At 38.2% G+C, this 17,210-nt stretch overlaps 1 protein-coding gene across 2 annotated transcripts in view; it reads left to right on the top strand.

Annotated features, from left to right (window-relative positions):
- Window positions 1–17,210, top strand: part of RPGR (retinitis pigmentosa GTPase regulator) — a 64,343-nt gene that overhangs the window by 33,765 nt on the left and 13,368 nt on the right. The window contains exons 12-14 of one of the 2 annotated variants that reach the window (XM_004457643.3): window positions 5,089–5,186; window positions 5,492–5,557; window positions 7,868–8,752. In XM_004457643.3, the coding sequence (XP_004457700.1) occupies window positions 5,089–5,186; window positions 5,492–5,557; window positions 7,868–8,752 (1,049 nt within the window). Of the gene's footprint in view, window positions 1–5,088; window positions 5,187–5,491; window positions 5,558–7,867; window positions 9,659–17,210 lie in introns of both variants that reach the window. The other variant, XM_071213143.1, reaches the window with a different exon arrangement.

The following is a 17,210-nucleotide window of genomic DNA, read 5'->3' as shown; positions in this document are numbered from 1 at the left end:
AGCCTCAGACCTTTGTCCCAGTCTTTCTGCCTCTATAGTTTTTCACTCGTTCTATTGTCTCATGTTCCTTTTGCCCTTAGAGCAAATTCTAGGAAGAAGGTCACTCCAGAGAGTTCTTTCTCAAGTCAGTATTCCCCAGCCAAAACAGGTCCAGGGACCTGCAGAGGGGGCACAGACTGGCTCTAATGTGACCTCGGGAGGGGATTAGGCAGTTCACCAAAAATTCCAACAGATCCCCAAAGCTGAGCTTTCCTAGGCTGCCCAGCAAATACAACCCTGCAGATAACAGTCCTCCGCAGCCCTAAAAAAGTGCTGCATCTTTAAATCTCCACCACCTCTGCCCCTGTCTCGTAAGGGTTGAAGCCATGGCTGCATTCAGAACCAGGCCCCCAGTGATTGAAATTCACTAATCAAAATCCATGATTGGTGATTCAGCCATGCCCACCCCTGTTCTTGGGGGAGAGGATTTTAAAAAAAACTTTTTTTTATTTCCCCCCCTTCCCCTCCTACTGCCCTGCTGTTTTTGCTATGTTTTCTTCTCTTCTCTTTTTCTCTCCTCTAGGATTCACTGAGATTTGATCCTGGACACCTCTGGTGGGGAGAGAGTTTCCCTGTCAATTGCGCCACCTCAGTTCTTGGTTTCTGCTGCGCGTCACCTTGACTCTCTACTTGTCTCTCTTTTGATGTGTCATCATCTTGCTGCGTGACTGACTTGCATAGGGCACTGGCTCACCACATGGGCACTCACGCAGGCACTGGCTTGCCACACAGGCACGCTTTCTGTTCTTTTTCACCAGGAGGCCCCAGGGATCGAACCCAGGTCCTCCCATATGGTAGGCAGAAGCTCCATCAGTTGAGCCACATCTGCTTCCCAGGAAGAGGATTTTAATGTCCCTTTCTGCCACCAACAAGCTAGCCAGGGACTGGACCCTGCATCACCTGCTGAGAGAGCAATTTACAATTCTTTATCATAGTTTATAGTCTCTTCCTCCTGCTCTTCCCTGGATGCTGTATGGTGTTCTTCTGGCCTCTGGAGTTTCAAAATAGTTGTTTTCAAACAGTTCCTGTCTGTTTAATAGTTGTTGTGATAGAAGGACTGAGTCTGCCATCTTCCCCAGATGTCCTTCAGGGCTCTGAACCTTTCACAGATCCTTATCCCCTAGAATCAAATAGAGTACCACCAGTTATACGGAAGGGCTATAGTAGGCCTAATCAACAGAAAGTATTTATTGAATGACCAGTGTGTGATTAACACTATACCAAATGCTAGACAATATGAAGGAGAAGCATAAAATGTAGTCCATGATTCCAAGGAGTTTATTATCTAGTTGAAGAGACATGGCACATAAAAATGAGCAAGCCATTATGAAATGACATTATTTATTGATTTTGTGCCAAGTGGACAGTATGTACTAAGGCTATACTGGTATCTCTAAGCCATTCCATAAGCTTAAGAAGGGGACCCTGCAGCCCTGGGCATGATACCTTATTGATGGATGTCTTTTTCTGATGCATGACTCCAATTCAAATACAGATCACTCTATCTTTTGAGTACCTGTTATGTTCCAAACGCTGTGCTAAGCATTAGGGATCAACAGTGAGCAAAATGGTTATAATCCCTGCTCTCATTGAGCTTGTAGTATGGTTGGGAGACTGAAAAAAAAAAACAACAACCAGGCAAAACAATAGAAAATTATCAATTTTGCTGTGGCAGAAAGAATGAAAGTGCTATGTAGTTTATATTGGAGGGAAGGAGATCAGAGAAGGTCTTGCTGAGAAGTTGACATTTAAGCTAAAACATAAAGGATAAGAAAGAGATATCCCTGAAAAAGGGAGAGGATATATACATTCCAGGCAAAAAGAATAATATACACAAAGGTTTGGAGGCAGTTTACAAGAAAAGGAAAAACCATTAGGTCTAGAGAGTGAGGGAAAGAGCAGGACAAGATGATGTTGGAGAAGGAGAAAAGGGAAGATTATTTATATTTATTTAGATTTATTCCAATCTGATATACTTTTTAAGATCACATCTGCCTCTGAATTTTGGGGGCTCCAGGTTAGAAGTAGGAAGAATATTTAGGAGCCATTTGCAAAAGATGATTGTATCTGGACCAATGTGTTTGCAGTAGAGATGGAGATAAGCAGGCAGATTTGAGGTACATTTGAAATATACAACTCACTGGACTTAGTAATCTTGTTAATGGATTGCACATGGGTGAAGTAAGGGGGAAAATATAGGCAAGAAGACGGTTGACAAGAATTGAGCATGAGATGTCTGTGAGGCATCCAAGTGGAAATATCAAGTTAGGTGGTTGGAAGTACAAGCCTAAAAAGTTGAAGAGAGGTCTGGGCTGAGATATTAATTTGGAAGCTATCAACTTGGAGATGGTATTTAAAATCCATAGAATTTGGTGGAATCACCTACTAGAAAGCAGTGTCCAAAGAGAAGAGGGCCTAGGATATAGCTCTGAGGATGTCTAACATTGTGAGTGTTGAGAATTAAAAGCCAGCAAAGAAACCTTCCTCTGCCTAGTTAGCTAGTAAGATAGGAGGAGGGAAGATTTGACTGGGGATAGAGGATCTGTTTCCAAACTCACTCACGTGGACCATGGCAGGAGGCTTCCCTTTCTTACTGTATGGGCCTTTTCTTCGGGATGCTTACAACGTGGCTTCCCCCGACCAAGCAAGTGATCTGAGAGAGAGAGAGAGAGAGTGACCAAGTCAGAAGCTGCAACGACATCATTTCTCCTTTATTCTCTGAGCCATGCAGACCAACCTGTTAAAATGTGGAAGGGGAACTACTAGGATGATGTGAGAAATTAGGAGAGAATAGTGTTATGAATGCAAAGTACTGCTCAAAGGCCAAGGAAAAGAGCTCAAAGAAGTGTCCAGTAGATTTGGCATCATGGAGATTATTGGTCATCTTGCAAAAGCAATTCCAGCGGGAAGACCAGGGCAGAAGCCAGGGTATTAGGAGTTGAGGCATGAGTGAGAAATCAGGAGGGCTGTCACACAGATTTCAATTTTTGGTAAAAGGAAAGATGCATCATACATGTTAACAGGAAAACGAGAACTGGGGTACAAATGTAGGTAAGTTTGTTGCTGAGAAGACAGAGCAGATCATGTCTGATGGCTTCTCTTTTCTCAGTCAAGTATGAGGCATATAAATATATTCCAAGCCTCCATTCTCTACCCTCTCCAATCTATCTTGCATAACACTTTCAATGTTAATCTATCTGCTCCAGTGTCTTCAGAGGATTCCTGATATTTATGAAAATAAGTATAAAATTTTCCATATGATTCTACCTGTTTTTCTAGCTTCACCTCTCAATAGTCTTTTTCTTATAACCTTAGTTTAGATCAGGGGTCTGTAAACTGTAAAATGTAGCCAGCCACCTGCTGTTGTAAACAAAGTTTTATCGGAACCCAGCCATGACCATTTATGTATTGTCTATGGCTGTTTTCATACAACAGCAGCAGAGTTGAATAGTTAGGACAGAGACCAAATGGCCCACATAGCCACATTTACTATATGGCCCTTTACAGGAAAAGCTTGCTGCCCACCATTTTCAACCAAATGGAGCAATTCTCTGCCTGACTTAGTGAAAAGAGCAAGGGCTGTGGTGTTAAACAGACCTGAGTTTGACACTTGGCACCAGAGGCACTGAACCTTAATATCCTCATGTAAAAAATTGTTTATAAAATAACACATGTCTTGTTGCTATGGGGTTACCTAACATCTATAAAAGCATACGTTCCTGGCACATGGTAAGCCTTCAATACAAGGTTCTTTCCTCTGTGTTTCTACCCCTTTGCTTAAACTGCTGTTCTTCCTCTTTTAAGGGTGGGCTTTGTTCTTTCTCCCTTCCACCTCCATCTCTGCCTCTCAGAATTCTGCTCACCCTTCTGTGCACCTTTTTTAGTGAAACTTTTCCTGATTGCCAACATTTGGGTGTGATATCTAAGTTCTTTAAGAGTTTACAATTACTTAAGGCAGTATCTCGGGAACTGATGCCGCTCAGTGGTTGAGCACTGGCTTCCCACACATGAGGGCCTTGGTTCAATCCCTGGGTTTGGTACCCCCCCCCCCCCAAAAAAAGGCTATATCTCCTGCAATTATCTCACATGGAATAGACACAGAATGATTATTTGCTCATTTGAATTGAATGGATTTAAAAGGGAGGGATCAGTATGGAGTGATATATGGGTAATCAATAGGGCATAGTAAGTAATTGAGAAAATGTATGATCAACTAGAGCTTATAATTTTTAATTACCTTTTTTATGATATAATCACCTTGCAGTTTCCCATAAAAGTTTCTAGGTGCTTGTGCTGTTGCTGCCTGACAAATTATCCTAAAACTTATTAGCAGGCTAAAACAGCAAACATTTATTATCTCCCATGGTTTATGGGGCTCAAGAATCCATGAGCAACTTAGCTGGGTGGTTCTGGCTCCACAAGGGTGGTCACACTGTGAGGTGAGGCTACAGTCAACTGAAGACTTGACTGGGGCTAGAAGATGTGTTTCCAAGCTTGCTCCTGTAGCCACTGGCAGGAGACTTCCCTTTCTCACCACATGGGCCTCTTCATAGGGATACTCACAGCACGGTTTCCCCTAGAGCAAGTGATCTGAGAGAGACAGTGAGTGACCAAGTCAGAAGCTACAATGATAAAACAATCATTTCTTCTTTATCCTTTGAGCCATATAGACCAACCTGGTAAAATATGAAAGGGGAACTACCAGGAGAATGTGGGTCATTGGGGCCCATCCTGGAAGCTTGCTACCAAGTACTCGATACTTGATACTTGGGTAGTATTTATCCCAGAGGAGTAGCATTTGCCTGTTTATATGAAGGAGCCATTGTTATCTCTAATCAGTGTCAAAGTTTTTCAGCTTTCAAAAAGAGATTTTAAAAACCTGTTATCACTGTGAATAAATTCTGTTCAATTCCTCTGACATGAGGTTAACGGATCTTTGGTAAAATTATATCTGTACTTTAAATTATGGAATAATTTCTGTTTTATCTTTAGGTGCCTTTCACTTTTCCACTAAGATTTGTTTTTCCTTTTTCCCTTTTAATCATTCAGATTATTTTCAAGATAAAATGACTAAAGAGAAAGAAACAGACACTTGTTCAGCAACAGATTCAGACAGTCTTGGAGAAACTACTGATGTTTTAAATATGGTAATTATTTCCTATCCATCTAGATATGAATTTGAATTTTATTTCTCATCTGTTTGTGTGTATATTTCCTATAATTTTATATACATAAAAAACTTCTTTTATATGCATCATTTTGTGTTTTCTTAACACCAATTTTATTGAGGTTCGTTATAGTTTACATATAAAATTCATTTTGGTCTTTGCATAATATTAATTATCTGAACAGTTGTTGTGTCTGTTTTATTTATATATATTCAGAATGTATAAATATATATAATAATAAATTCCTTATGATTTTTAGAACATATATTTTTTACTTATTTCAGACACACATGATGAGCCTGAATTCCAATGACAAGTCATTAAAATTATCACCAATTCAGAAACAAAAGGTATAATATGGAGAAGTATTTTCATTATGGTGGGTAAGAACTGTTTAAGTGTTTTTTGTTTTTTTTTTGGAAGGTTTCTGGAAAGAACACAAGAAAGGTAAGCAGTCACTTACTTTAGAATTTAAAAGACAGGAATACAATGTAGATAGCCTCCCTTTTGGCTTGTTCCTTTAGTCAGCAGGAGTGGTAGAATTTCATTGCTGAAATTTGCTCTTTAGGGTCATTAATTTAAGTCCTAATAGCCATACTCTCTTGCCCTCAAGGTAATAGATTATTAGTGCAATTTCTAAGTATAAGAAGAAAGTACCATTCATCAGAGTGACTCTGACTTTTGTTTAGTATGACTTTGGCTGAGTGACTATTCTCAGTATCACACTACTGAGTGATACTAAGATCTTTCCTAGCTCTAAAATTTTTGGATTTTAGTGAAACTATTTTATAGTTGCCTTTCCATTGTTTGGATTGGGCTGTAGTTTATTAAGGAATTGAAAACACATAGAAAAAGATTAAACACTTGGAAATCAGTCTTGAGACTGTTCATGGACATGAAAGAGAGACCTTTAATGAATAGCAAGAGGAAGGAATAGTGTGTAGTTTTTACAGCCCTGAAGAGATAAATGCCTGCCCTGAAATCCTTTGCTTTTCCTGGCTCTAAGGACCAGTAGGATGAAAGGATGAGGGGTTTGGGGATTAGGAAAATAAATTGGAGAAATGTAAACTGAGAGAAGAAGGCTATAGAAAACATATAATTTATATTTCTAGTGCTTTTGCCACATTGTTAAATTAAAAATTCTTATGCATTGAAGCTACTGAAATGCCAGCGAAGCTTGCTAAATTATAAAATTTAGAGCAAAGCCTCATCAGTCTTATCTGTCTTTCTGAGAGGCACGGTGAATAACAGCATCTCTTTGAATATGGGAGAGCTGTTCTTCCAACACAGTTGTGAGTGCTCGGTGAATGCTTTCTGACTGCTTGTACTCACTGACTGCTACACTTCCAGGCACACGTCTTCCCAGTGTCTGTCATTCCTATTCTAGTAGACTCTGGACTTAGCCTCATCTATGCTAGGGAAAGAAAGGCCTGCACATTTAGAAATAAGAAATTCTGGCAACTGGCCCTGTCTCTCTCAGGGCTCTGAAAGAGTCATACCTTTTTAAAGAACAGGATCTAGAATAAACAATATTTTTCAAAGGAAAGCGCTTCCTTTTAAACCAATATAGATCTCATGCTCCACATAGTACTTTCAAGCCTACTTTAGTGAATAAAAAAAGATTCATTATACTATTTATATATATATTAGTTTGTGATTTTATTTAATGTGTCCTGTTTTAATAATCTTTTTAGGAAACAACCTTTTCCTAGGCCTGGCACTCATCACAGTTTATAAATTTTGATTTAAAGAGGTTTTACTCTCCAGAGGCCCAAATACATCGAATATTTGAATCTATTAGCTTGTAGAATTATCTCAACAATTTGATTTTGCCTTACTTTGTCCAATAGTAAATTAATTTCATATTGTTAATGTTTTAGTCAAAATCCCAATGCTTAATTTCATAGTTTTCATAAAAGTCTTGCATTTTACCTTGAGTATTTTTTCTTAATGTTTTTATCCATATATGTAAATTGTTATAATTAAAGAACACAATAGATAAAAAGGAAGCAGGTAAAAAATATGAAAGCTCATAGAAAATTTTGTTTTTTAAAAGAAAAGTATACTCATTTAGTATATTGAAAACAATATTTGGCGCTTTCATTTGTTTTCCTTCAAAAAATGTGCTATTCAGTTTTCTTTCCATTTTTTCTTAATTTTAACATTTTAAATTTAATTTTGTGAATTTCATACAATCAAAAAAGACAAAAATTTGAAAATGAAAAATGAGAGGAAATGTGGGAAAAATTGAACAGAGTTTGCACTTTATGCAAGAAAAGTATTAATTTTTATGACAGTATATTTTACAATCAGTGTGGAAATGTATTTTTTCTGAGGATTGATCCAGGTTGAGAAAGGAGGCAGAGAATACATGTTGATGGTACTGTGATTAATGGCAAAATTAAGGCAGGTATTAAGAATTCGAAAGTTTAACAAATGCAGATATGTATGAGTAAATAAAAATTAAATGTATCATAGACATAGAGAGTGACATAAATTATCCCCCCCAAAACAAAATCTGAACAAACTGTCTGGTAAAACTGGACATTTTATTCTCCTAGTGAAACCTATACAAGTGTAAAATCTTGGCAGGGTTTTAAAGTAGATAAGTTATCTTTGTCAGCTAATAGTAGTATGACGATTACTTCAAAAATTTACAGAAACAAGAAACAGTTGAGACACTGAAGAAACATGCAGCTTGTACTGAAAATGATGACAGTAATGAATATGAATTTGAAGAGAGGATAGAAATGCAAGAAGGGAAAACATATAGACAACTTTTGGAAAAAGAGATGTTCATGAAACAAGCAGCAGTGACTATGGAAGCATTTTCAGATGAGGACCTAGGTATTGACTTAGGTCAGGCTGGGCCTCAGGCCAACATTGATGAAGAGGGTTTGCAAAATATATTTATGCATGAAAGTAAACTTGGTATTTATCAGTTTGGCGATAAGGAAATAGAAAAGGAAAATGATGAAGGACACAGTGCCAAGCATTCAGAAGCAGAAGAAATAGTCTCTGAGAAGGAAACTGAGCTGGCAGAAATGACAGATCTGAACAATGTAAGAAAAAGTGAAGAGATTAGAGAAAATATCAATACATTTTTTGATGACTTGCCAAATAGAGACATGAGTATTGAGGATGAAGAAAATAAAGATTTTGTTAAGGAAAGTAAAAGTCACAAGCAAGATACGATCTTTGACAGTGAAAGAGAATCTATAGAGGAGCCAGACAGTTACATGGAAGGTGAAAGTGAAAGTCAGCAAGGTACAGCTGATGCATTCGAGCAGCCTGAGTCAATAGAATTTAGTAATGGAGAGAGAGAGGATGATGAAGTGGAAGTTGACCAAAACCTGTGGTATAGCAGAAAATTTATTGAACAAGGAAACGAAGAGACTGAACACAAGTTATCAAAATTCATGACAAAATATGAATATAAAATTGACCATTTGTCAGAGATCCCAGAGGAGCAGGAAGGAGCAGACGATTCAGAAGGAAGTGGAATAGAGGAGCAAGAGCTAGAGGCACATGAGGAAAATGTGGAGGTGAGTAAAGGAAGAGAGGAAAGAGAGGAGAAGGAGGCAGAAATCCTGTCAGATGACCTTACAGACAGAGCAGAGGTGAGTGAAAGTGAGGGAAAGTCACAGGGAGAGGACGAGGACATGCCTGACAGTGGCAGTGATGGAATCTGTCAGGAGGGTAATTCAGGAGTGGAAGAGAGGCAGAGTGAGGAAGGGGAGGAGGAGGAGAAAGATAAGGAAGGAGTAATTAGAGAACTGGAGAGCCTGGGTGAAGGAGAGCAGGGCCTAGAAGAGGAGGGGGGGTGGGAGAAAAGGGATGAGAAAGAATGGGGGGGAAAGAGGGAACAAGGCCATCAGGGGGAAAGACACAAAGAGATGGAAGGAGGAGGGGAAGAAGAGGAGGGAGTGGGAGAGGAGCAAGAAAAAGAGGAGGGGGAGGAAGGAGAAGAGGAAGAAGAGGGAGGAGAGGAGGAGCAAGGAGGAGAAGAGGAGGACTGGGAAGGGGAGGAGGAGGAAGGGGAAGGGGAAGAAGAGGGAGAGGAAGGAGAAGAAGGAGGAGGAGGGGAGGAGGAGGAAGGAGAAGAGGAAGAAGAGAGGGAAGGGGAGGAGGAGCAAGAAGAAGGGGAAGAAGAGGAGGGGGAAGGTGAAGAGGAGCAAGAAGAGGAGGAGGGAGAGAAAGGAGAAGAGGAAGAAGGAGAGGAGGAAGGAGAGGGAGAAGAAGAAGAGGAGGAGGAAGCCGAGAGGGAAGAGGAGGAAAGGGAAAGGGAGGAGGGGGAAGAGGGGGGAAGAGACGGGGAAGAAAAGATAGTGAAAGGAAAAGAGGAGGAGGAGAAAGAGGAAGAAAATGAGGAAGAAGGAAAATACCAGGAGACAGGTGATACAGAGAATGAAGGGAAGAAGGGACAGGGTGAAGGAGAAGATGCAAAAAAGGTGAGCAAATTAAAAGGATTTATGAAATATGACAAAGATAAACCATATCAAAAAAAGTTTATTACTAACACAGAGGGAAAGGGGAAAAAACATGAAATACAGAGGTCCAAAACACCAGTGCAGTCAAAACAACTTTTAGAAAATGGGCCATCAGGCTCCAAAAAATTCTGGAATAATGTATTACCACATTATTTGAAATTGAAGTAAAAACTTTATATTTGACCTGACTCTGCATGGCCAGATATTAATATGCCTTGCACATATTAGGCACTCAGTCCATTTTCTTACATTAATTTTTATCATCATTAAATGTGTGTTATAATAGTGACTGATACCAATTGTGTGAAGGGGTAGAAGACAGCTGAGGCACTAGTAGATTTTTTAGCTCCTCTTAAGCTAGTATCTTGGTGCATTTTCCCATAAATTATAAATCAATAATTAGAAAATATCAAAAGGTCATATCAGGTACTTAACATTATATATTTCTCACTAAAGATAGATTTAGGAAATAGGAATCTTAAGAACGTTTTGTTTGTGTATACATATAGGTCCATAAAAATGGCACAGATCCTTAAGGGTTATAAAAACTCATTTCCTATAAATATATTAGCACTTTTTTTTCAGGCTATGATTACAGCTTACCTGCTACATAGAATAATTCTATAAGAATGAGTGTTATTATACAATTAAAATGAGGAAGGAACATATTAAAGAAATGGAGCTGTCTTTATACATTTTTATGTCTCGCAAAAATCTACGGAGTGACAGCTCTGTTCAGAGTTTAAATCCTAATGATATGGTCTCTTATAATAGTTAATATCTAATGAAATAGAGGGCAATTAAACAGTATAAGCTAGAAGTACGTAAAACTTTTAAGTATTTATGGGCCGTGCAAAGCCACTCATTGGGCACATCTGTAAAATGGAATAGATTAGATGAGATGATAACTAAAGTAAAATCCCTTCTAACTCATGAATTCTTTAATTCTAACAGGCTGATTTGTCTTTACCGTGATTGTTATTTGAATAAGATTTTTTTAAGGAAAAAAATTGCACTTTAAAATTAAACTATATTTCTTTAAAATACTGTTCTTTACTCTTAAAAACCAGCTTTAAAGGTTCTTGTCTTCTGTGATTCTGTGATTCTGTTTTTCTAAATTCCTATAACATCTGAGCTTTAACTATACTGTCAGAATCTTCATTCCCAGTATCTACTCTGTACTCTCAATGTGTTCCCCCATTGATTTTTCTGTACTTCTCAATCTGTTACTTGTCAGAATATTTCAAGTAAAATAAAAATCAAATGTGTAGTCGGTAATTGTTTGTGAAAAGGTAAACTGATATTAGATATTGAATTTAGAAGAGACTAGATTTCCACTAGAGTTATTTCAATCTTAAAATTTTCATTGTATTTAATGTGCTAGTTTGATTTTTGTTAGTCATAGTGTTCTTTCAACTGTTTTCCTTCCTCAGTCCCTTCATATCTTGGACAGTAGAGATTTCTTTTTTTTTTTTTAAGATTTATTTTTATTTATTTCTCCCTACCCCCTCATTGTTTGCATTTGCTGTGTCTATTTGTTGTGTGCTGGTCTTCTTTTCAGAAGGCACGGGGAACCAAACCCAGGACCTCCGGTGTGGGACGGAGGTGCCTTATTCCCTGAGCCACGCTGCTCCCTGCTTTGTTGTGTCTCTCATTGTTTTCCTTGTGTGTCTTGTTGTCTCATCTTATTATGTCTTGCCACACTCCTCTTCTTTAGGAGGCACCGGGAACCAAACCTGGGACCTCCCCTGTGGTAGGTGGGAGCTCAGTCACTTGATCTACATCCACTTCTCATAGGGATTTCTTATAATTTCTTTTATTGAAGAGGTTTTTGATGGTAAACTTCTTGTGACTTCTGTGTGGTTGAATCCTCTGCACAGTTGATTATCTGTGTTCTACCAAATTCTGCCACGTTCATTAAGAGTTTGTAGAACAGAATTAACACAGTAATAAGCATATGTGCTTTGCTGTTATTGCTAGTGCCAAATATGGTTATTTAAGAAGTAAACCTAAAATGCTTCAATAAGATAGGTGACAGAATTGGAGTTCATAAAGGACAAACTTCCAGAGAGATGAGAAACTCATAAACTGAAGTTACTAGTTTTAAAGGTGTGTGTATAAACATTCCACTGAAGAGATAATTAGCCAACAATACCAAAATGATGTTCTGAAGTGTGACCATCTCAGTATTTGAACTGGTGCAGTGTCCATTTTAAAATAGCATTTCTTACCCATTTCTTCACATATCCCTGGCCAATTTTTTAATATGCTCTTTTAGAAGCAGTAGTGGTTCTATACATACAGAACATATGTATGTATAGTGTTCTGGCCAGAAGAGCATAGGCCTAATAACTTTGAGACCTGGGCCCTACTTCTGGCTTTGTGCTTTTGAGCTGTATGAGTTTGGGCAATTTCTTTGCCTCTCCAGACCTTAATTTCTTCATCTGGGAAAGTATAGAATTAGAATGGGTGACCTAAGTAGTTCTATACTAAAAGTTAGTTGTTATCAGATTCATTACCAAATAGATCTCTGTCAGAGCCAGAATTTCTGGTATCCTTTTCCTCAATAAAAAAATCTTGAGTCTAGTCACCAAAATCACTCCACCTTCCAGCTATCTAGCAGTTATACTAAATTAGGCATATCAACTTTCTGTACTTACTGTGTTCAGTGAACATTTACTTAATCACATATGTGGCAGGTGTAATGTCTTCTAGGAGTTTATGGAGTGGAGCTTATCATTGTTGGTTAGTGGTGGGGTCAAGGGGACTAAAAAAACTAGCTCTTGGTGGACTTTCATAAACAGAAGTGATTTACATATTTGTAAATCTTATATATCTTAGAGAAAAAAGAATTAATACTAATTTAAACAGAGTGAAATAATTAGTTCCTTCCGTTATTGACCCCATCTGCTGGTTGATCAAGCTGTTGCTATAGTTTATCACTGAGGGAAGTGTGAGTTATATATATAGCAGTCATTTGCGTTCCAGTTTCATATTGAGGACTCTGGCAGAAAAATACTTTACGGTAAGCTACAAAGGAGTACCACAGAAGCATCTAATGCTGATGTACAGCGGCACTTGAGGTGAGTGCAACTGAAATGTTTTCTGTTATTTTCATTATAGAGATAAACTTGCTATACATATATATCTCAAAAAAAAAGCTCTCATGGAGGAAGGTATTGTAATTTCTTCATTCCTTCTATTGTGACAATTAAATGCAATATTGTATGTCTGGTTCCTGACACATAACTTAATATTTGCTATATGTTATTCATTCAACAAATATTTATGCATCAAGCACCAAAAAACAACAACAACAACAACAACAACAAAAACACAAAACACAAAATCAGAACTTCCTCAAATCAAGAAGTAAGGGCAACTTACAGTCAACCTCTTGTGGCCCTCTTACCGGTCAGAGACTTTAGGTATAGATTTCTTCAAAGAATTCCAGGTAAAAGGAGTTCCTGTTCCTTTGTTTCAACTATTTCTTAAAAATGTCCTTTTGTTTTCTGATTTTCCTAACACCCTTATGTTCTTATCCAGGGCTTACTGAAGATTGAAAATATGTAAACACCTATCTATGGCTTTCCACAGTTAATCCCCTGAATTAATAAGAAGAAAGTGGTTTTGTTCCTTGGGTATGCAGAGAGTAAGATGTGGCTCCTAATCTCCAGGAACTCTTAGGGTGTTTATATAGACTGACCAGAAAATTTACAAGTACTATATAAGAGTGCCTTTAGGAGTGGTACTTCAGCTGCAGGGGAGGGTTAGGAACGGACTGCCAAGGCGCAAGGGGTGAAACTTAAACTGAGTCATGTAAAGCAGAACCTAACCAGGCCAAGGAGGAGGGAGGTTTATGCAGTCTGATGGGAATAATGAGAGTGGTTTGGTGTCATTGCTGCCAAGAATATACTTTGGTCCTAGATACAGAGGCACAGTATCCTATGTGTTTATAAAAGATGTTAAACAGAAAGAGATGATCACATGTGGGTTTTTGTAAGATCATTCTGGCAGCAGTATGCAGGGTGGATCAGAGGGGAAGAGGACTGGAGGCAGGGATACCAGTTAGGAGGCAGTTGTAGTAGACCAAGCAAGGAATGAAGAGGGCCTGAACTAGGACAGTGGAGATGGTGATATGGGGACATTTATTATCAAGAGAGATTTAGAGATAGAATTGAAGGGGTTAGTAAAGACATGTCGTTGGGAAGGAGGGAAAAGGCCAGGCTTTTCTTGTTTCTGGCTTAAAGAACTGGGTGGAAATAGTGCCGTTTGCTAACATTGAGAATAGAAGAGTAGGAGCCAGGGTTGGGAGGTGGTTTTGAATGTGTTGATTTTAGATTGTTTCCAGATGTTCAGTAGGCACATACACATGTGGGTCTGGAGCTCATTGGAAACTGAGCATCACTAGCCTATAGATGTAGTTAAAATCATGGATTTGAATGAGAGGTAGTATTCATAGTATAAAAAGAAAAGAGAACTGAAGATAGAACTCAGGAAAACAGTAGGTAGGGGGGAGGTTGAGAGAGGCAAGATTGGGAAGGAAGTGCGGTGAGAAATACTTATTGGAAAAGAGAGGTGTCACCCAAACCAAGGAAGGGGTTTCAAAGGGAAAGGAGTGGTGGAAAGGCTGCAGAGAAGCCTAGTGGGAGAAAAGCGAGAGGTAGGTCAGGGGCAGAACCCATATTGCCAGGAGAGAATGAGCACAGGCTGCTCCTCCAGGAAGCCTACTCTGCAGAGAAATAGAAGCAGAAGAATAAATATCAGACATAGACTAGCACTTACATCTATTCTTGAATTTAGGAAGGGAGATGTAAATTCCAGAGATTTTATTCTCCAGGAAGAAATCCTAAGCCTTTATTTGCTATTAGTACATACAGTGGTACAGAAGAGTAGGATCTTACTGAAATGAGCTTACCAACAAAAATAAGAATCTGCAATTTTTTTAAACATCAGTGGGGGAAAAAAAAATATCAGGGCAGTCATTATGATCTCCAAATTATTTGGGCAGGGGGTACAGAGTATGGACTCTATAGAGTCCAGTAGACCCGACTTCCAAATCCAGGCTCTACATTGATTAGCTATGTGGACTCCTGGACAGCTTTTTTTAACCTTTCTGAGTCTTATTTCCATCTTTTAATAAAGGGATCTTTTAATGATTAGGCAACATAGGGAATATTTTCCCAGCACTCAGCAAACAGTAACCTATGTCTCTCTAATTATGCTCTGGAGAGTTCACATCAAGTCAAGTACAAATCCACACTCATAAATCTCCACATCATTGACTGATGTGCATGAGTTTACTTTAGTGAACCTGACTCTTGTTTAAATAATATATAAAACAAAATAACAACAAAAAGGCTTATGGAAATAGATCTGTATGAAGAAAGAGGATTATAATAATGGAAACCCTCAGTGAAATATTATTACATAGCATGTATGGATCAAATAATGCCCCTCAATATTTGAAGCATAATGAAAGACTAATCACACTCATATAGTTAGCCTAAAATTTAGGTGTTAGTGCTATTGTTGAATAAAAGATTTCCCTTCTGTGTCCTAATGTTTTTATCAAAATCGATAAAAAATAGACAGCAAAGCTATAATTGTGGATCCTGAATTTACTTAAAGTAGAAGAGGAAAATACATTTTCTAAGGAAAAAGGGGGGAAATAGTAAATCTGAGAATGAGACTAAAAAGCCTACCAGCAAGATGCTCTGTACGTATTTCATGCATTTTTGCATGCCTACTTATTAGAGTCAAACTGGAATTTATACAGTGGTAAAAATACAGGATTAGAAAAGAAGTCAGGGATTGGTACACAGAAAGAAGGGAAGGCTTGGAGATCTTAAAGTAGTGCAGTTGGAAACCAAGAATTTGGAGGTTACAATTGGCATCCCAGGAATGCGATCTGGCCTGTAGACTTATTTTGTTTGGTATACACAGTAATTTCTTGCAAAATATGTGTTGGCTGCCAACATTGAAATATCAGTGTTTCATATTTTAAGAACTGTATTGGGGGCTTCTCTTGAAAAACCTGACAGTTTGGGAGCATCGCCTAAAATTGAAGTGAGGCTGCCCCTCCAGTTCACTGCAATCCCCAGCATTCCTTCCGACTGGCACCCAGCCTTCTTCGCTTGCCCCAGCTGCTGGGCTTGTGGGAGACATTAAAGGGACATATGGAATAGGGTAGAACAAATAAATGAATACTTTAAATGAACCATTTTCTAGTTTAACAGTCTTGGATATTATGACAAAAACTTACCAAGCCTTTTGATTTTTGACAGTCCTCAATCCACAGCAGGAATTCTGTCTTTCTTTTGTAAAACCCCTTATTACAAGTATTTATTGTTTTCTCATATGTTATTTTCTCTAATTAGTCTTTTTAATCTTTATACAAACCCTTGGAAGAGGTGTCGCAATAGTTCCCATTTTACAGGTAGACTGTGAAGTAGATGAATTAGGTGTCTTGCTCAGGTATTGAGTAGTAGAGCAAGGCTTTGAAAGTAGTACTTAGGTGTTTGTTTCAGTGCCCTTCCTACTCTCATTACTGCCTCAGTGATTTCTGTTGTAGTTAAAACATGAATTTACATGTTAACTTTTCCTGTCTTAAAAAGCACTTGAAATCAATATTTTAAAAGATACACTTTCTCACCCAATATGAATTAAATATAAAGTTTTATGCTATATTAAGCTCTTTGGAAAAACATTTTTACACTATATGAGATTTAAGGCATATCAGAAAGCCAGAATTGTAGCCCAAAGTTTTATACTTTTTTAACTTTTGAAAAAAAACTTTATGAAGTATAACACACATACAGAAAAGTGCATTTTTAATATATGTATAGCTCAATATATTTTCACAAATCTGGGCACACTGACATAATTAGCATCCAGATCAAGGAAAGCACAGTAATCAGCTCCCCAGAAGCTCCCTTCGAGTGCCTTCCAGCCATTTCCCATCCCCACCGCACCAGAGTAACCACTATGCTTAATTCCAACAGCAATCTCTAGTTCTTAAAGCATACAATGTGATTGTATTCTTAAGCAAACTGAAACCTCACAATGTTTCTTGATACTTCCCATAAGAAATGTAGAAAGTGTTGCCCAGGGCCAGACCAAAGGCTGAGGCCCAGTGTGCTGTGCCTGAACGATGAAACCAGAGTCCTTTTGTGAGAGGCAAGGCCTCTTCACCTCTTTAATGTGATCCTAGCACTAGCTGTATCTTTGTCCCATACATCTTATTCCATCTTTTTAGGGTTCCAGTGCCAAGAAAGTATTTAAACTTTGCCCTTTCTTTTTATAAAATGACAGTATTCTGCCAACCTCTCCTAAATTGTTTCAATTTGAAGGTAAGTGCTTTATATAATTGTTGTCCAGATGTGCATAGATGAATTTTAAATGTGCTTAGTGAGTGCAGAGTGCCACAGCTGATGATGTGAAAACATCATTTTCTAATAGCTTTCTCAAATTAAGAAACTAATAAGCATTCTGACAGTTCTTCTTAGAGTTA

This window comes from Dasypus novemcinctus, chromosome X (genome assembly GCF_030445035.2).
Source record: "Dasypus novemcinctus isolate mDasNov1 chromosome X, mDasNov1.1.hap2, whole genome shotgun sequence".
Lineage (NCBI taxonomy): Eukaryota > Metazoa > Chordata > Mammalia > Cingulata > Dasypodidae > Dasypus > Dasypus novemcinctus.
The sequence above is the reverse complement of the archived record's forward strand: the minus strand, read 5'-3'. Positions and strand labels throughout refer to the sequence as shown.